Raw genomic sequence first — 20795 nt, 5'->3', positions numbered from 1 at the left:
TTCTCATCACAAGAAGAGGCGCGTTTTGGACTACGACGAGTAGTATTGAATTATATGCATTTTGAACATTTTTCCATGTTTAAAATGAGAAATTAAATTTTTTGTAATGTTTCCATGTGTAATTTAATTATTTATTTTGTTTGGAAAGCACTTTCATGCTAGTTCGTAAATCTTTGACATATTTTCTAAGTGAAACTTTTTTTGGTGCAGTCCCTCTCCACCGCATAAAAAAATTTTCTTTAATATGTTGTAAAAAATTATATGTTATAGCTATTTATGAAGTTTCTGAATATTTTTTTGTACGGTTTCTTTTATGCGGTCCCTATCTACCGCACAAAAATGGGTTTGACTGTACGTAGCATTCTATTTAAAAAATTGTAGGTCAGCTGCATTTCTAAAAAAATAATGCAGATAAAAAAACATTTCAGACACTATTACATTCCTTGCAAAAAACAGTATAACTATTTCCTCTTTCATTTTTGCCTAATGTTTACTATTTGCAAGAAAAACGCTGGCTAGAACACCCTGTACAACTGACACACATCTACAAAATGCTGTAATAAAAGATCATAAGAAGTCGTTTTTAGTATTTTGTTCGAAATTTTTTCAAAATTTCTTTTTCATTTCCTGTAGTGAACTAGTTGTTTTAACTTCTCCAAAACATCTAAACTGTATGGTGTACTTAGAAAAAAAAAGTATTATCTTCAATAGGGTACGAATACTTATGTCAGTTACTGTAGCTGTAATGAATGTCAATACAATGGTTACTCCATATATGTCCCAAAAGTCTAAGAGTAAAAACTCCCAGAAATATCCCTACTGCCGCGGAGAATACCCCCTGAGGGACCATGAAGCTCGAAAGACCTCGAGGGTATATCGGTGTGAGACCAGGAGACAATACTAATCCAATAACAAACTTTTTTATTTTTGATGATTTTCTTATAGGACTTAGACCAACATATTCGTGGCATTTTTCTGATTAAAATGACACCAAACACGTTTGGATCCACGTAGATCCGTGTTATGGACATGCATCGTGTAGGACATTTACGGTTCTAGCAGTGTTCCTGGGCAACAGAGGCTTGTAGAGCTTCGCTGTCCTTCTCTACGTTCGGCAGTGTATCAAACAATAGCATCTCCTATCCGATATATGTCCCTTGCTAGACCCGTGTTTTGGACATATATCGAGTAACCACTGTATTGAAGCTTCGCAAGAAGTTAAAAAAAAAATGACAAACCGACAGCTTGCAAACGCGTTTTGAATTTGACGCTTCATAACCTCAATTATTTTTATCGACTTAATAATACGTTATTCACAGTGTCAGATGTACTCTGCGTTCGGTAGCGACCGCATTGTACGTTCCGTCAATATATTTTTCGGAACTGCCACGGCTCCGTTGTCAGTTTTATTAGCGGCCAGGATCCGCGGTGAGAGGTGTAAAATATGCGGGTATTTAAATCCTTTCTTCGTCCGCGGTGCGGAAAGGGTTCAACAACCTTTGTTATCGAGCGGCCGGAAGTTCATCGGAAAGAATAAAACGCGATAACATTCAAATGATATTCTTGATGTTTGACTTGCGAGCTCGCCTCGATTCGACTTGGCCGCGGGCTTCGAAGTTCCGCTCCTCCGATCCGCCGGAATTAGAAATGTCAGGAGGGAGTTTCGTAATCGAAGCGAATTTGACTGTTAAGTTCCATACAGAGGAATGGAGTTTCGAAGCTCGCGTCAATTAAGCGGACGCCGTCGTGCCGCCGGTAGGAAAATAATTGTCGTCGGACCCGATGACTCCTCCACCCCCGTTTACGATGTAACAGGAATCCGACGATGAAATAAAATCGATCCGCGCGGGTCACATAAATCGCGTCCAAGCGAATTTTTACTGTGAACAGGAGGGGGAAGGGGAGGAGGGGGAGAGGTCGAAAGTGGCCAGCAAATTGCCGACCGAATTGATCTATTGCCAGCCGAGTTGACTCATTTGTAAAACAATTTCAGATGACCGCCTGATCGTCCATTACCGGCCTGTTATTGCCAGAATTCGGGAGCGATGGCTGCAAACACAGCCACCCGCTATAATTTGACCATCTGCCCGCGGTCGTTTTATGGGAGTGCCTTTGATTCGCGAAAAAAAAAACCCCTCCCGCGTCGGCTCGTTCTCAACGAGCTGCGACACAATGGCGGTCCTCGTTAACGTTATCGAGCCGTGTAACATGAAATATCGGATTCTCGATTGTCAGATTGATGCAGGCATTTACCTCTCTTTCGAGACTAATTAATTATGGCGGGAATCAAATAAAAGTACCCGAAACGAACGTTCTCGATAGAACAAGTGGAAAACGAGATGCGTTTCACTTTGTTTCAATTTTACGCGCACGGATCTTTCTACGGATTAGTCGATTGTCGACGAATGTAGAATTCTTTCATGCTGAACTCGAGCTTATATAATTCCACGTAACTGGTTATTATTTGCCTTCTGTTCTTCCATCTCTTTTATTTAACGATCCCGAAGAAAATCGCCTAGCAAGAGAATAATTCTAGTTGTACGAGCCAGCAAGCTAAAATCGTTTTATACAAGGTGATCGGTAATTGATGGTACAACAAACAGGGGAGTGATTGTACATGAAAAAATTAGATGAAAATGTAGAATATTATTTTTTCTTATGTAGAATCAACCCCGATTTGATTGTAGCGGGGGTTACCGATCACCCTGTATATGGATGGGAAATAAAAATATTTTCTTGTCGAGTGCTTGAAAATAATCTGGCATTTTTATTGATCTCCATTGCTATTTTAGTATTCAGAAAAAGCAGTTGCATATGAGGTAGCAATATGGATTGGTGTCTTATCTTGTTATGCGTCCACCGTATTGTAGGCTTCCCAATAGACGTTAAGCCAATATACAACCGAAGTCTTTATTCTCGTCGGTCTTTTAAACGTATGCTCTGCGCATTGACTTTTTCAGACGACTAGCGAGTCGAACGTAAGCTTTCCTGCGGAAGCGAATAATAGCCGTTGAAACAACAAACACGAGGACGGCATGTTTTGCTTCCATTTAAACAAACAAAAAAAAAAAAAGCGGACGAAGACAATGAAACAAAACGAAACGAAACGAAACGAAATGAAAATACACTTTGACGTTGCATTTACAACATAATTTCATATTTACTCGCTTCCGTTGTACGACTTCAAAGTAAATGCGGTACCTGCAAAAAGTAAATATGGGAACAGAGAATCAGGGAATCATTTTAATCTTACAAATTTAATTGTAAATTTATTTATTTGCAAAAAGTACATAAGGAAACAGAGAATCAGGGAATCATTTTAATCTTACAAATTTAATTGTAAATTTATTTGTTTGCAAAAAGTAAATAAGGAAACAGAGAATCAGGGAATCATTTTAATCTTACAAATTTAATCTCAAATTTATTTATTTATTTCATTTTATTTTAATTTTACAAATTAAAATGATTTCAAACGATAGTAATTTTAGATGCTGAATTATTATTAGCTACCAAATTATTAATCAGTGTCCAAACGTGACATGACATACTCCTTTCTGTTCTTCTTCTTCATTAATAATCAGTAGACTGCGGCTTTTATGCACTTACGATAAAAATGGCTAGGTGTAATTTCAAATAGTAACAATATTACAAAAATTTAAGAATATCAATACATTTCCTACGACATAATAAAACCACTTAAAATAGAAATAAATTCCTATTTCGTTCTTCTGTAATACCATCAACACTAGGTTTACAGAGCACTAAAATTGACTATCTTGCATTACTTTACAAAAATAACAAGCTCTTGGTACTCACATTTTTAACAATATTTTAAAAATAATATAAACCCAAAGAAATAAATTTGCTAAATAATTTCTCCTGCATGCATCCTTAGAATCTTAAAAAAATATTAGAATCCGTCATTTTGACGGGTCCTGTAAACCTAGTGTTAATGTAAACGATTTTTATTTTGCCTAAAGATCCGAAATCAGTGACTACAGTGAATTCTCGATATCTGTCAACAACACGGGTCTTTCCAGGGTCGTGTATCGTCCAGGAGACACCCCTCACGGGGTGTACCCCGCGGTAGTGGGGATAATTCCGCGACGTTTATCATCCAGGCCTTGGCGACATATATAAAGTAACCGGTGTAGTAATCACTATTAAATAAGTTTGCTTCCCTTCGTTAAATGTAGAGATCTACAAATACGGGAACGTAACATGGCGCCCACAAACTAGTTAATGTCACACAATCGAATGAAGTAATCAGCCAATATCGGTCTTAGCAACGTCTTTCGTCGCCGCAGCGAAACTAAATCTCGAGTTACTAAGCGCAAAATGGAGGTTCGTTGAATGACGGTCAGAACACGGCCACGACGCGACTTCTTGACAAGAGGAAGGAGACGCTTGCTCGCCGCTTTGTCCTCGCATTGGACAACAGATTTTCCTTGTTTTCAACACGGCACGCCGCGACATTTCCTCCGCCTGAAATTTCGCAGTGTTTGACTGTCAGTTGAAACAAGGAAGGAATTAAATCGAGCGCCACGGCGAAACGAGTTTCTTTCGTTGAAAGGACGATTCTCCCAAAGACTCTTTGCAGCTAAGATAAGGGGGGATTTTCGCGGGACTAGTCCTAAAAATCAATTTTTTAATTGTATTTCTAAAAAGGAACCTTAAAGATGCTTTCTCAAAATTTTATACTGACATTCATTGGAACGACGATGTCCAATCCGTGAATTCTCGATATGTGTCAACAACACGAGTCTTGCCAGCGTCGTATACTGTCCAGGAGACATACCCGAGTCGTGTTATGTTTACACTCCTCGCCGTCCGAAGCCTCTTGGATACCCCGCGGTAGTGGGGATAATTCCGCGACGTTTATCATACAGGCCTCGACGACATACAGGGTGGCCCACATAACTCTTAACAGCTCAATATCTCGAAAACTATGACATCGATTTTAAAGTTCTTGGTCTTAAATTGCATGGATCTGAAGGGTCTTTCTAATTACATAAGCGTGAAGTGGCGCCCCCCTTTCCCTTTAAAGGGGGCCGGGGTACCTTAATAATTTTAAATAGAACCCCCTATAAAACGTTACATATTTAGATTCTACATGAAAAAACAAGTAAATTTTGTCTGAAACATTTTTTTGTCAGATGTTTTCATAATGAGATATAACAGTTTCAAGTTTACGAATAAGCAAAAGACTTGAGCGCGTATACATAATTCCATAACTCTATTTCCGAGCGCTTCAAGTAAGTACATACCTACAGTCGGGGACGATATTAAGTGGACACTATTAAAAATCGCATAACTTTTTTCAAATTGGTCCAAATTACTTGCATCACGTAGTCTGCGTATAAGACTACGGCTCAAGGCGTCTTTCGACGTATCGCGGATAAGGGTACCTAGTAAGCTTGACATTGTTCTTTAGTGTGCCGAAAGTTTATGAGCTGATAATATGTCTTTAAACGTAGGCAATAACGAAATTATCACTTTTCTAATATTTTGATTTATTCAATTTTTTCCTTAGGTGTCCGTAATTGCCCCACTCCCCCCTAATGGCGATTAAAGAATCGCAAAACGCGGCGTCGCGTCGCGCCTAGGAAATCCCACCCCTTTAAATCGGCACCGTGGTTTGAAACCAGAATTCTGCGCCGACACCATCCAGGGCCGACTTGTCGCTTTGAATTCCTCCGAAGCAATTTCCCACGCGGTAATATCGAACAGACGCGACACCGGAAAACGCTCGCCGATTCTTCGGCATCGACGAGGTCTAGGTGCGTAACAAAATTTCGCCGTCAATCTTCCGCGTCGCTGTTAAACGCTCCAGGTAACGGCCGACCGTTGCATTGTGTCGTTTCCTTTATACCGGCCATTGTTCCCCGTTCCCGAGTCCAGACGCGGGAACGGAGTAATTAAATTTTACGTCATCTTGAGAACCCGCCGGCGCGGCGTCGTCTCGGCCGGGACGCTGCGGTACCTGTTGATGTTGCTCGTTCAAACTAACATACTCGCTCTAGATTTCCATTAGAAGCGTTTAAAGATGCACCATGAAACTTCGGTAGGAATGTAGCTGTCTAGACTTTGTTGGAATTTTTGATCGTACGGACAGTGCTCGCAATAATTGTTCGTCTAGATGGTGGGCTTCTTCATTTTAATATTATTTAATCCTCTAATGCAGAGCTGCTCGACATGCTTATTAGCGGGCAAGGGCGCCCGCGGATGCCCGTGGGAACAGCTCAGAGTCGCCAGATCAAGAGTTGTTCTCCCACTCTGCCTTCCCCTTCAATAGCGCTATTGCCCGCCGCCGCGGCCCGGTCACGTGACGCGTTTCATCTCTGTCGTATATACTCCGGTACCGGCAGAGAGAGAGGGTAACTTTTCCCCTCGATTCGTGCTCCTTCCCCTCACATGGCGACCTTGGACCAATGCATAGTCAGCAGAATTAGACTTGTGTCCAAACTCTACCTTCCCCTTCTACCGCGCTACAGTGAATTCTCGTTGTATGTCAGTCCCGCCGTTCTTTTTACTGACACGAATACGAAATCGGAGCTTCTCGCCGAACGTCGCATTTGAAATACACAGAACACGCTAGAAACCTAAGAGTCATATCCATCTGCAAGTCATAAGAAACCTATGACCACTAAGCGCTACTGACAAGTAGACTGCGAAGGAGAAGCGGACAGCGAAGCTCGAGAGGCATCGTCGCCGAGGAGTGTGCAACACATTGTCGGCTATATCGGTGTCAGATCAGAAGACCACTACTAATCCAATTGCAAAACTTCTTTATTTTTCGTTATTTTTTTATAAAACTTTGACCAACATATTCGTGGCATTTTTCTGATTAAATTGAAACGAAATATGATATCATTCCGATGATATTTACTTGTGTAACGAGCGATAGAAGTTTCGAACACATAGAAGGACAGCGTATGGGAAAGAAAGAGCCGCGGAGAGTCGTGGCCGCCGGCACAGATCAAAACCCGCGTGAACGCAGGCCTTTAAATGAAAAATTTAACTTCTTTATTATTAATTTTTTTATGAGACTTTCACCAATATGTTTGTGGCATTATTCTGATTAAAATGATACTAAACGCGATATACTTCGGATCACATTTACACTAATTTTCCGTTAATGAAATTGTTATGGGAATACTTCCACCGTTCATTACACGCGTAAATATCATCGGGGTTATATCATATTTGGTTTCATTTTAATCAGAAAGATGCCACGAATATTTTGGTAAAAGTTTTGTTGGATCTGGGTGGTTAGGTCAGCGAGTGTGTTTTAACACTCCTTTAGGCAGCTTTAAATTGCACTATTAATTATGCTTTATTCCCACAATATTACATGTAAGGTGAAATACACAACTGATACTTTTGCTTCTCTATTCGATAACGTGCATACATCCCATCATTGATTGTCGATCCTTTTTGGTTATTGGATCGCACGTTGCGACACCTTCCTTTGACGATTCGCATTAGTATCGCGGGTGCTCGACCGGTCATTGATCCTCCATTATCAACAAGTTTCATAAAAAAGTAACGAAAAATAAAGAAGTTTTGTAATTAGTAGTGGTCTTCTGGTCTCACATCGATATAGCCGACAATGTTGTGGCCGCGACGGCTCTCAAGCTTCGGCCACTCACCGCGGTGGTGTGAGTTTTTCCACTGACTTGAAATTGTAAGGTTGGCACTGTCATACAACGAGAATTCACTGTATTCCCCACGCTTCCGCCACGACGCGGTCAGGTGACGAAAACCGGTTTGGGACCAGTGTGCTACGAATCACTACGACCGGTCTACGATTTGCGGCCCCGTTCCGTGCAACGAGCGAGGTCTTACTGTGACAAGTTTCCAGAAGTACAAGGGGCCGCCATAGTGGCGCAGTGACCGATTCTAAGCTTTCCTAACGGTGAATGCGATTCCTCTTCCTTCGAGGTATGCACGATTCACAACGTTCGTTCTCCGTCGATACACATAGTTCGCACGTAAGCGGACGCGTTAAATGCGTTTCCGGTGTACGTCGAATCAAAATCATATCGAGTTTGGAACGTGGTCGGATAGCTGTGGAGTCAAGGCGTTGTACCAAGGGGGACAGGTTGCCCGGGCAGGAAGGTAAGGGGGGAATGGGGCGACGGTGAATCCCCCGACCGAGACGATGTCGGTCCCCTAACTCACCCCGAAGTTTCTCAACTGTAATTCCGACTCGATAGTTGCCACGGTATTACGGGACTGCGCGCGCCTCCCTAACTCCATTAATCATTACGGCTTTGAGATCGGCACGAGATCGTTTTTGAGAAGAGGACCGAACGAACAGTCGCTACGACTCGAATCCTAATCCATCTTAGATGGTATACTTACGCCGAAGCGTCGATCTTCGTTCCCGCACGAGAAATAGAGTAACGGCGGTCCGATCGTGCGACAACGACGGTGATCCGATCTCATGACCAATTTTTGAACGTACTATAGCAACGCGAGACTCGGGGTAACGCGCCACGCATTGTTCGGAGAACATTTTCACGTCGTTTACGGTATTTAAAATTCTATCGCGTGTTCCGAACGACGTATTTCATGAACGGTGACCGATTTTATGACAGATGAGCGAACCTTGCGGCTCATAACCGGACAAACGGGTTTCGCCAGTGCGAAATGGTGGGTCCTGAATGGCGGGTCTATGGGAAATCGTGGTTTGCAACGTTGAATGACCGCGGATGATCGCTGAGGCATTGGGAACATTTGAAAGATATGTGTGTGTGTGGAATTTATATGGATATGGATATGGATTTAATGTCCATTTTATGGTGAAATTTATTTAATATTTTACCGAAGTTTCTACGTTTTGCACGTATGTTAATTTATGTTAAATGTCGAAACATAACCGGAAATTACATGTATAATTCTTGTTTTCAGATTCAGTTTGAGTTTCAAATAATTTGTAATAGGAATGCGTTGATGAGTGTACTATCCCGCTTTTGTTAATGCGCTCGCAATATTAACGGGAGAATTAATATTTATACGGAAGCTCTGCAAACTCTACTGTGGAAACGTGACATTTAAATGACGTATAACTGATTTACTCTGATTGCGTAATTATTAAACAGTGTTATGCAATCCTATATCCCGCGTATGGCATTGTTAATCTAAAAATGGGCAATGTCAATGTATATGCAAACACATGCGCGCATCTGTCCAATCAATACAGGCGTTTGAAATGTACGAATATTTTGTACTTGCATATTCTTGATTTTTTAAATAAACGCATACTTTTGGAGATATATATTTGTCCTACAGTATACGACAAAATTTTAGTAGCGAATACATATCATTTTTACCGTATTTAACTATTCTCTCATATTTATTTGTTGTATAAATTATAACAACCGTCCAAAAAATTGTTGAAAGGATGGAGTCGTAAGCGCAAAAGTTCACTTGACATAGTTTACTTATAACTTAATATGCACGCTTATAACGAGAAAATATACTTAAAAACAGAAGTTAGTAAAACTCCTGTTTAGGGGACCAAGCTTCGATGAACTTGACTTTGACATGTGTTGCTAAGGTCAACAATCTGGACAACTTTTCCCGATACATACATGTACAGAGTGTCTCACATTTCACGTTTATATCATCTTGAGACACCATGTAGACTTATCGAATGAAATACAAAACTTTAAAATCGTTTTGTAAGAGAACGGTTGACTTGAAACCCATGGTTCATTCGAGTCTTTTATTCGTCGCGATGACCACTATAGGATGCAATAAAAAAACAATTTTAACCTTGAAAAAAGGCTCGAGGTCAATTCTGCGGTCTATTTTTTTCAACAGATCTCCACCAATCCAGAGGTGCAGAATCGCGCTACAGTGGTCACGACATATAATTTTGAAACATCCTGTGTACCGGAAATATACTACTGTTCGAACGTTCGCCTCGCATTTAAGTAGTATTAGTATCAGAAGATGTATTTCCTACGCGGCTCTAGCGAGTCATTATGGCGAAGTGGATTTGCTGCTCGAGGGGCCAATGCTCGCGATGAATCAGTTGCCCAAGCCTGGTCTAAATAGTACGGAGCAATATTCAATCGATTGTTCGCCAAGAAGGGTTTCGACTATTTACCCGGCGAACTTCCGTTCCAGCTTGCCATGTGTCTATACGCAGAGTCGTCACTTATCTAATGAACGAAACGTGTTGCAAACAATCGTGCCGCAACGTAATCTGAAAACTGGGAAAGTTCATCTCCCGTAATCACGTACAAGGTGTCTAAGATCTCGGCTAGTGTCAGGATACCCTGGCCCGAGATCGAGAAACTTCGACGGCCGTGTTACAACTGCCGGCATGGGGATCGTCGTGCCGTTCGAGGGAAGCTATTCCGCCTTCCCCGAGCACCGAAGAACACGGACGCTTGACGTTTGTCTGGGTTCCTTGCACTTGGACACGCCGTGAACGAGCTTAATCTGCATAATTCTAACTGCTATGTAGCGGGTCGTCGTGTATTTCGGGGAAACACGCGCGTCTACCGCCCGTAATTCCACTAATATCGGGAATTGTTTGCCGAATTGAAATAGTTCGGGCAGAGAGACTTCGCCCCCCTCCTAGCCACACCTCCCCTCCCCTTCCCCACCGCCCATCATCGCGAGCTATCGTCATGACCATGCGTGTAGGCGTCACCGTAGTTTCATCCCCGGAGGAAATTGTTTCACTTAGAACGATCGTCGTTCTCGTCCCGGTGTTAAAGGATCCGTCGAATGGAATTCTCACGCATTAATCCGGATTCGCTATTATTATCCTCGGAACGGTCTTATCAAAGTTAACATTCCTTCGGCGGATGTTGCTCGCTTTCAGCAACCGCGCCGGTGCGGCGTAGCGTAAGCAATTAGTCGAAATCTGTGTCGCGAAATACTTCGGCGCCAACAAATTTTGCTTCCGTAATGGAAAATTTCATTGCGTCCAATGTAAACGCGTGTCTATACAGAGCGAATCATTCGAAATGAAATGTGAAACGTCTCTGTGATGATTATGCAGAAAAGGGGACACCTCACCGATTTCGATGACCTTGACATATATTGTCAAGGTCACCATTCTTTCACCCATTTTTCATTATGAAAAAATTTAGGGCAAACTTCTGCGATTTTTCAATGTCATTGTTTTATTATATAGCGGGGCAACCGATGTTTTTGACATGGATAGTGTAATGTACTTCACTGCTGTAACACACAAGGTTATGAAAAGCTAAAGTGTGTCACAGAGAAAAAGAAACAATAACTTTGAGATTCCCTAAAAATTTTGCATTGCTAAATATTTTATCATTACAGTGTTTACTCTATATACAGTGACTCACGAAAGTATTTGAACATTTAGCATGAAATAGTTTATTTATTATAATAAGTATATTATACAATACTTACAGAAATATTATTAACATTGTAAATAGGTATGACGCCCTAGACTATACAGGTCAAGTTTCAAGTGAATCGAAATATGTATACAATAGTTATGAATTATTTCTCACAAACATAAACTTTGCTGATGCCACAAAAGTATTTCTCGGGCCCAGTATTTCCTGTATGGCGTAACTGATAAAAGTCTTAAAACTATCCCCATTGTCGAGGCCACTAGAGCATCGTCATCCTTTTCTGCGTTCGGCGTGGATTAAAGAATAGTATCTGCTGACCGATATATGTCTCTCACCAGACCTGTTTTTTTTTACATATATCGAGCAAACACTGTACATGAATTTTCACTGTCCGCGTTACGTGACGCACCCTGTAGATGGCTTGCGATGATTCTTGTAGCTGCAGTAGTAAAATAACTTTGATGCCTGGATTAGTTTGTCAGATAGCGACCTGTTATGGTTGCTATCGCTCTCGTTACTATGTAAAAAATGTCCCCTTTCCTGCTCAGGTATTTCGATGTTCCGATAAGAGTTAAATTTTTAGAAAATTGAAAAGAATTGTAGAGAACGTGGCGTCGATTAACGATAAAATGGAGAGAACCTCCTCCTATACAACGCGTTCTGCATGGCAATTTGATCCGTGCGAACGATTAACTAGTTCGACGGTGAGCGTTTCATTTATTCCTCCACACACTCCACTCGATCTACGCGTTCGTGGATTTTTCCGACGCGTGCATGTAAGTAAAAAAAAAAAAAGCACATTTGCGGCGATATCGTCGTCGGTCATTTATAACTGCGAGCAAACATCGGATGCTTAGCTTGATATGTCAAGATACGCGTTTGTATTTGCACAATTTCTCCATGCTATTATAAATCTCTCTCTGAAATATTGTGCGGGGGAGCAAATGATACATGCGAACTATGAATTATTGACCTGCGTTTTTTAGTTCCGGCGCTGACGCTCTGCGCCGCCGCTCTGTTAATAAACATTGTCGGAGGGAAAATTACTCGGTTGACACACTTTTTATCAACGAAATGTGTACAGAATTATGAATATTAAATGGTACAGCTCGTGCTGGCCAACTATGACATTCCATTCTAACCCGAAAGATAAATGCTTCCATGCGAATAAAAATTTAAGAAAAATACACAATAAATAACCACACGTAACGAAATATTTTCTGTAACAATCAGTGTTAATGTAACCGATTCTACGCAGTGATGTTTACTGATATTCCAAGTTCAATATGTACTTATGAAACTTAATTATATTAACACTATACCGTCCGCACGTCTAATTTAGATTTTTTCGTGTCGCGCCGCTGGAACTGACTTACATAATTTCGCTTATCAAGCGCATGGCACCAAGGTGGAGCCACCGGCACTTACCCGATATTTTTCGCATGGCACCAACGTGGAGCCACCGGACGTCATAGTGTTAATTGTATTCGAATTATACATGCTAGGTTCGAAACCTAAAACATGCTCAGGGTGTTTCAAAATTATATGTCGCGACCACTATACAGTAATTCTACACTTCCGGATAGGTGGGATCTGTTAAAAAAAAATGGTCCGCAAAATTGACCTTGACCCTTTTTTAAAGTCAAACATTTTTTATTCCATCCTAAAGGAGCTACAGGTCAAAAAACAACTTTAAAGTTGTGTAAACTATTTTTTTCCGTATCGTTGATGCGAAATTACGTAATGATTTGATGAAACAGTAAAAAATTAGAATTTAAAAATATTGCCATATTATTTTTAACCAGTTGAACCTACTGAGAAAGGAAATAAATTTGTATTTTACTCCAGTTTGCTAAAATTGTAGCGGACAATGTTTATTTCCTATAAAGCTGCGTAGTCGACAACATACAGTTTTCTTTCGAAATAAAATGACGATGTCTTTCTCGCAACAGAAAAATCTTTATCCCCTCTCCTTCTTTTGAAGTTGTCAGCTCGACACCGTTTAGTGTCAGAACGAGAGGTTATGTCATGTTCTATCCTCTTCCAACGAAAGATATGCTGCTCGGCCGACCGCTTTGTAGTTTGCTGCTACGTTCAAGCCTCTGGCGCATTCTCTCTATTCTCTCTCGGCCCACTCGGGAACAAAGTGAACCTGCACAGGTACCCCCGTTCGTAACAGGTCGAAAGTCTTACCGAGCCATCGACTTATAGCGCAAGAAAACTGTAATGAGAATGTAGTATGCTAATACTGCCCAAGAAATTATAGAATATATCGGCTTTCCTGTTTATCTAACTGGGAAAGAAATTATAATGGATTGTTCACCGATATGAAACAATTTTATTAATAAAGTGCATTTACAATCGTGTTGGCATGTGAATGTTTTGAATCACGATTTTCATTATGGTGCTTCATGGTCGCTTGATTTATATGGTGCTTAAATATAGAAGTCAATTCAGTAATTTCCTATGAAAACGTTTTTATAATTTCAATAATTGTGAAATAGAAAATCGGTCAGTTTGACCGTGGTAGGATTAACGTGAAAAATATTCCTATAATCGTTTTATGGAAATATCCAAACAGATTAGATACCGTAATCCATATAAGAAAATAAAATTGTAAACATTTTGTTGATTATACTATCAACGTATTTGATAACACGAACTGTCTTACATATATACTATCAAGCGTGCCTGGTTATTAGATTATAGTGCACAAGCAGTCATGCTGGCAACGGCGTTCTTGAAATCAAGCATACTTCTTTTCCTCTTGGTGTGAGTATTATTTTTATTTACAATCGAAGAATAGAAAGTGTAGTAATTAGTCCCGTTTATGGATTTCCATAATCCACTTAGTTAAATAGCTTCTACAAGAGATTCTGCCGTTTTGGAATAATTGTTTTTGAGATCGTTTGATAAAACAATTAATCAGTGCCATTCAAAGTCTAAAAATAAATTCTCCGATCAACAGTAAATAAACATACTGTTTTTCGAGATATTTGAAATTCGGAATTAAGTAAAAACGAACATTCCTTTTATTTACATTATCATCTTTTTGTTGGATAAATTCTATAGTTACATCAAAACATTCATCAAACATGGCGAAATCAAATTGTTTATTCTGATTTTTGCACAAGCAATTTTCCTAATTTCTTCACTCACTAAATTTACTGTAAATGTATAGGCATTTTAGTCCAATACAGTGAACCGTTTCTATTGTTATTTTGTGGTAACAGACCAATAAACAAAAAGTTTGACTCAGATTAGACGAATGTTATAAACATTTGCTAAACCATCTAGTGTTAAAGTTATTTATTAATACACATATACAGAAATTCATATTCAGAAATGTTTCATAAATTTAATACGAAGAGCTAGACAGTTTCCCCCAAATTACCTTATCACTCGTAATATGAAAAATAAGTAGATTTGAGACGACAAAAGGGCAGAATTGGACTTTTTGGTTATGTCGAACTTTGCCGATATCGATTTTTTACGGCATGTTCATTCAAACCCTAAGTTTACCTAAACTTGCCCTTTCTAGTTCTGCAAATGGCAAATTTGCGGAGAGGAAAGAGGAAAATCTAAGGTTCCCAGCGAACTTTGTCCTTGGAGCTGCAACGGCCGCATACCAAGTAGAAGGAGCTTGGAACGTGAGCGGTGGGTTCCTAAAATTCAAATGTAGCGGTTCTGTGCTGAAAACATGTCTAACGTTTCTTTCCGTTTCTTGAAAATTTAGATAAAGGAGAAAGTACGTGGGATCGATACACCCACCTCAAAGATGGACGTATCTTTAACAATGATACGGGCGACGTTGCCACAGACTCTTATTATAAGTACAAAGAAGATGTAGCTCTGTTGAAGAAATTGGGGGTAACTATACTTCTTCTCATTTTTGCATTATAATCTCACATCGAAATCTTGGTATATAAATAAAGGTGGTAATATCTAGTGAGACACCCTGTATATAAAATATTAGGTGTAGATGCTTAAAAACATTAAAGATATAAACAGTTAAAAGTTACGTATCTTCAATACTCAGCATAAGTATAACATAACAGAATTGCGTATCCAATGTAGTATTGGCGAAGTTAGTTGGTAGCGAGACTAGTAAGCTTGGAGGTCACCGGATCAAATCACGGTTGTTCTCAATTTAGAAAAATTTTTTTTGTGGATTCACTTATTATTAGATATTATCGCTAATAATTATAATGAAGAATTATATAGCAAAATTTCAGAATTACCACGAACTTCTTGCATCCGGCCGCGATATTCCAAAACGAAGTGATTGTATTCGATTACATTCGATTATTCACCATCAACTTCAAGCATCGATATATACAGTGTCTACTCGATATATGTCCAAAACACGGCTCTGGCCAGGGACATATATCGGCTGGACGATACTATTCTTTGCTACACTGCCGAATGTAGAAAAGGACAGCGAAGCTCGAATGGCCTTGGTCGCCTAGGAGTGTAAACATAATACGAGTGGCCTTGATCGCCGAGGTCTCTCGAGCTTCGTGGCCCCTCACGGGGTATACCCCGCGGCAGTGGGGATAGTTCTGGGACTTTTATCGGCTAGATATTTGGGACATGTATCGAGTAAAGGCTGTACAAATATGACAAATTAATTTCAAACCGGGAAATAATTTTTAATGTGAACCGAATAGCTCCTCCTGACGAAGTAAAAGTCAAGAAACGTGCATGTAACAAACAATCATTTATTGGACGCTTCTGGTGCCGAATTTTTTTGAGCTTTACCTCTAAGAACCGAATCTGGTCCGACATTTTTTTACACGGCACATTTTTCTCTCCCTCGACAACAGTTCGACTCGTATCGGTTCTCCCTGAGCTGGCCGCGAATACTGCCGACCGGGTTCTCGAACAAGGTCAGCAGTGACGGCGTCAAGTATTACAACGACCTGATCGACGAGCTTCTGGCGAACGGGATCGAGCCGTTCGTTACGATATATCACTGGGATCACCCGCAAGATTTCGAAGACGTCGGCGGCTGGATGAATTCGGAGATGGTCGACTGGTTCAGCGATTACGTCAGGGTGGTGTACAGAGAATTCGGGCCAAAAGTGAAACGGTTCGTCCCCATAAACGAGCCGAGCGGCATGTGCAATGCAAGTTACGCGTTCGGCAAACACGCGCCTGGGAAAAAGCTGCACGGTTACGGAGAGTACCTGTGCGTCCACAATATGCTGAAGGCGCACGCGAGAGCCTACAGGATTTACCAGGAGGAGTTCAAACCTGCGCAAAACGGGGAGGTGGGATTCCTAATCAACTTGTTCGGGTATCTACCGAAGACACCAGGCGACAATGCATCGGTGAACACTGCGTATACATTCAACGCCGGCTGGACCGTGCATCCGATTTTCAGCACAGAAGGTGACTATCCGGAAGAAATGAAGAGCAAAGTGGCGGCGAAGAGCAAACAGCAGGGCTACGCGCGGTCGCGGCTGCCCGAGTTCGAACCGCACTGGATCGAATACATAAAGTATGATTATCATCTATACCGGGAAGATTTGCTGTATTGTTCTTATAAATTAATCACAGGATTTTAGAAATTGTCGTTACACACAATGAACACAGTGAAAATTAGCGGAATACCATGACAACCATTTTGTACCTACGTTCTGTAGCTTCAAATGTGGAAACTTAACTTTGCGAATGTGAACAGTACTTTCCGTTAAATCGAATAGACTATGTCATGTTTATTGATGCAAAAATATAATTGCATTAAAGAACTATCTTTTTTGCAGGGGAACTGCGGACTTTTTAGCGGTAAATCATTATACTACGAGACTGGCCGAGCCAGGAGAACATGCTGTAGTTCCGTCTCAGTACAATGATCAAGGCGTAATATTTACTACGGATCCCTCTTGGAAGACTGCGGCATCCAAATGGTTGCAAGTAAGTTGAGCAATTATACTTTTGATTCGTACAGAAATTAAAATATGTTTACAGTCGTAGTTAACATTTTATGTGCGTAGACAGTTCCGTGCAACTTTTCACTTAGATCAATAGACCTACAATAGATAGCAGGACAAAATGTGTTAGAAATCTTTGGTTTTCAGCTTTTATTTCATTTGACAAAGTAATTGCGGTATAAAGAATTTTCGTGGTCTCTGATTTTGAAATTTAAACGTTTCTCAAAATCAGGTGGAATACAGTGTTTCATGAAATGAAGTGCAAACATAAAACAAGTTTACTGTTATGTTTCCTTCAGGTATCACCAGAAGGCTTTCGGGGTCTTCTTCACGAATTGTCGTCAAGGTACGGCAATCCGCCACTATACGTTACTGAAAATGGATTCTCCGACTATGGAACCGTCAACGACACTGACAGAATCGATTACTTTCGTTCTTATTTGAAAGAAATGCTTGAAGCTATACACGTAGATGGCATTAACCTTCGAGGATACTACGTATGGTCGCTTTTAGATAATTTCGAATGGGATAGAGGATACAGGTTTGTTTCACACTTAGACTACACATACAGGGTGTCAGGTGGCTGGTGATACTAGGAGAAAGGAGGTGGAATGCATAGAGGGGGAAATATTGTGACGCAAATACTTTGTATATGGGTGAAGGTGTTTCGGAGATTTCATGGTCACCTTGATTTCTTCAAACGGAATAACCAACCTTCTGCGTTGTGAATCACTTCACATGACAGACCCGCATATATCCTAAATCTAATGGTTAACGAGATATTATCAAAATAATTTTTTATTGAAAATTATTTCGATAATATCTCGGTAACAATTAAGTACAGGACGGATGAGGATCAACACCCATTTTTACGCATAATTGAATACTCATAGGTAGGTAATTCCATTTAAAGAAACCAAGGTGACTTTGAAATCTCCGAAATGGAGATTTTTATTTATATAATCATTTGTGCATTCCAATATTTCTCAATAATGCAAATATTCAAGGTGGTCAAAGTTATTGGGCCACCCTGTATGCGGTCTTGTCTTCATTTATATAATAATTTGTGCATTTCAATATTTCCAAATAATGCAAATATTCAAGGTGGTCAAAGTTATTGAGCCACCCTGTATGTGGTCAGATTTGTAAGGTATCTGAAATTCGAACGTTTGTATGCATTTTCAATATTAATATTTATTATTGCAGCGAACGATTCGGTATCGTACACGTCGACTTCAATGATCCGAAAAGACCACGGACATTGAAACAGTCTGCCAGGTGGTGGCAGGATCTCCTAGCTAGCAGACAACTGACGTTTCCTTAAATTCCGAAATATTTATGCAAGTTGAATTTCGTATAAATCTGTGAATTACTTTCAACACGTTCTGCGAGTTAATGTTCGTAGACATTTTCTGGTGAAATTAGGAAATTTGTAAAATAACGATAATGTTTTTTCATTATCAAACTGATTTCATTTATATTAAATTTCCATACCTCAGTCAGATGGAGTTTATGTAGCGTGCTATCGATGAAGCCGTTGGAAATTATTTCTTCGCGCGTGAAATACATCGTAAATAAAATATAAATAAAATCAGTTTGACAACGGAAAAAACTTTATCATAATTTTCCAAGAGAACGGTTCATTTTTGAGCCGTGGTTTCTTCTACACTTTTCATCCTTGTGATGAGTAGAATAAGACGCAATAATAAAAAATGATTGACCTTTTGACCTTCAAACTCAAGGGCATACATTCATAATTTCTTTACACCCTGTACAAAGGCATACGAGAGTTCCCATTACACAACCGGCTGAGAGATATCAAAGTTAATTATGTCGCTGCTAACGGCTACGTAGTTTAGCTCGCAGAGATACTAACGAGCACGGGTCGGATAGGAAACAATGGCAGGTGGAGCGCGGCGGCGCGCAGTCCGACGCGACGCTTGAAAAATAAAATCAATCGTGGCCCGAACGTGGTGCCGAAACGTTTGGACACATTAACGTCACCGGTTTATCGCCTCAATCTTCGTTGATGCGAACGAAATTTCGAACGGATCGATTGATTCCAGGCAGAAGTCAAGCCGAGTTAAGCTCGTCCAACACTTGCGACGTGCCCTCTGCAGGCTCGATTGACGATTCCTGCCCGCCGTTGCTCTTCGACATGGCGATCCCAATGCGGAGAATAAACACGGCATTCCCGGGCCGTGTGTTAACCGGGAATTCCTTCCAATTCCGTTCTCGTTAAAATGTCCACATCGGCCGTCGTGTCTCCAGGTGCGGCAGACAACACTGACCGACGAAAGAATTGGATTTCGCTGTCTCACGACTCATGCTCTGCCACCCGTTCCACATCTATCCCGTCCCTCCGCTCTTTTTCTTACGTCCGACGGACATTCTTCTTCCTCCACTGTCGTTTTCTTCTTTTTACGACGCATCCAATGCTGAACGTAAAACGCACCTTCCCTCTCTATCGCTTCGCCTTCCTCCTTCCTGTCTACCTCCATTTTCTTTTCATACCCTCTTCACCGTTTTACACACCTCCTGAAACGCGGAGAAGGTAATTATTCACAATGGGGACCTTCTTACCGGGTCTCATCGGATGACCCTGACGTACGTTGTCAAGGTCAACATTATGAACATCTTTTCTCTATACATTACCGCCGTGGCCTTGGCTCCCAAGTTGTTTGGAAAAACATATTGGATACTGGATTCTGTGTCAACACTATACGACACTATACAGCGTGTCGCAGTATTGACGGTACAAACGTGGAGGGGGTAATTCTAGATGAGATAATAAGTCGAAAATACGGAATAACATTTTTTTGTTTGAGATTCTGTTTTCGAGAAAATCGAGTTCAAAGATCCGTCGGGTTCGCGTGCTACAATGCATGCAGAAAGTAGAATTAGTTGGCCATGATCAGACGCGTCAGACGATTCCTATCGAATACTAAAGTCATTGTCCTCGGAGATTTCAGTACTTTTTTAAAGTCAAAGAATATATTTCTTTGCATGTTTGTTTTTTAGCATTGGAAACAAAATCTTCATAAAATAACATTTCGAAACATAACGAGTGTAGGTAATTGTGCAGGTCGATAATTCTGTTTTTCATGTTTTAAGAAAATCATTCCATTACAAACGTTCCGTTAACCTTTTGTAACTAAAAGATAGGGAAGCCCTTACCGGAGTGCGAACCTGTCAGATCAAGAATTCACGACCCATGCGTAATTATTAACTAACTATTTTCTAGGAGCCAGAAAATTTCCTTAAATTTTGAATAAAATCAGTATCAAATGAGTTGTACTTAACTTTCATACAACAAACACTTTTTATCCACTGTTTTTAAAATTAAATATTTCTAGTGTATACGTATAGGGGTATGCGTAGGACATAATACACTCAGTCAAAAAAGTCTCCGTACAGTACCATATTTGAACTTCAACTATGTATAACTAAAAAAGTATACTTGATATCAAAATTTTTAATGTATTATTTAAAAGTGCGTTCT

At 40.3% G+C, this 20795-nt stretch overlaps 2 protein-coding genes across 2 annotated transcripts in view; both read left to right on the top strand.

The window, feature by feature from the left end:
• The window catches only part of LOC143354611 (uncharacterized), a 66754-nt gene that overhangs the window by 25213 nt on the left and 20746 nt on the right, over nt 1-20795 (top strand). The window lies entirely within an intron of this gene.
• On the top strand, nt 13398-19034 carry LOC143353955 (myrosinase 1-like). Its single transcript, XM_076787572.1, has 8 exons — nt 13398-13536; nt 14060-14129; nt 14899-15014; nt 15094-15227; nt 16184-16860; nt 17126-17276; nt 17593-17834; nt 18500-19034. The coding sequence occupies exons 1-8, from the start codon at nt 13413-13415 to the stop codon at nt 18615-18617; spliced, it is 1632 nt and encodes a 543-aa protein (XP_076643687.1). The 5' UTR covers nt 13398-13412; the 3' UTR covers nt 18618-19034.

This window comes from Halictus rubicundus, chromosome 5 (genome assembly GCF_050948215.1).
Source record: "Halictus rubicundus isolate RS-2024b chromosome 5, iyHalRubi1_principal, whole genome shotgun sequence".
Taxonomy (NCBI): Eukaryota; Metazoa; Arthropoda; class Insecta; order Hymenoptera; family Halictidae; genus Halictus; species Halictus rubicundus.
This window is presented reverse-complemented; position numbering and strand designations above follow the sequence as displayed.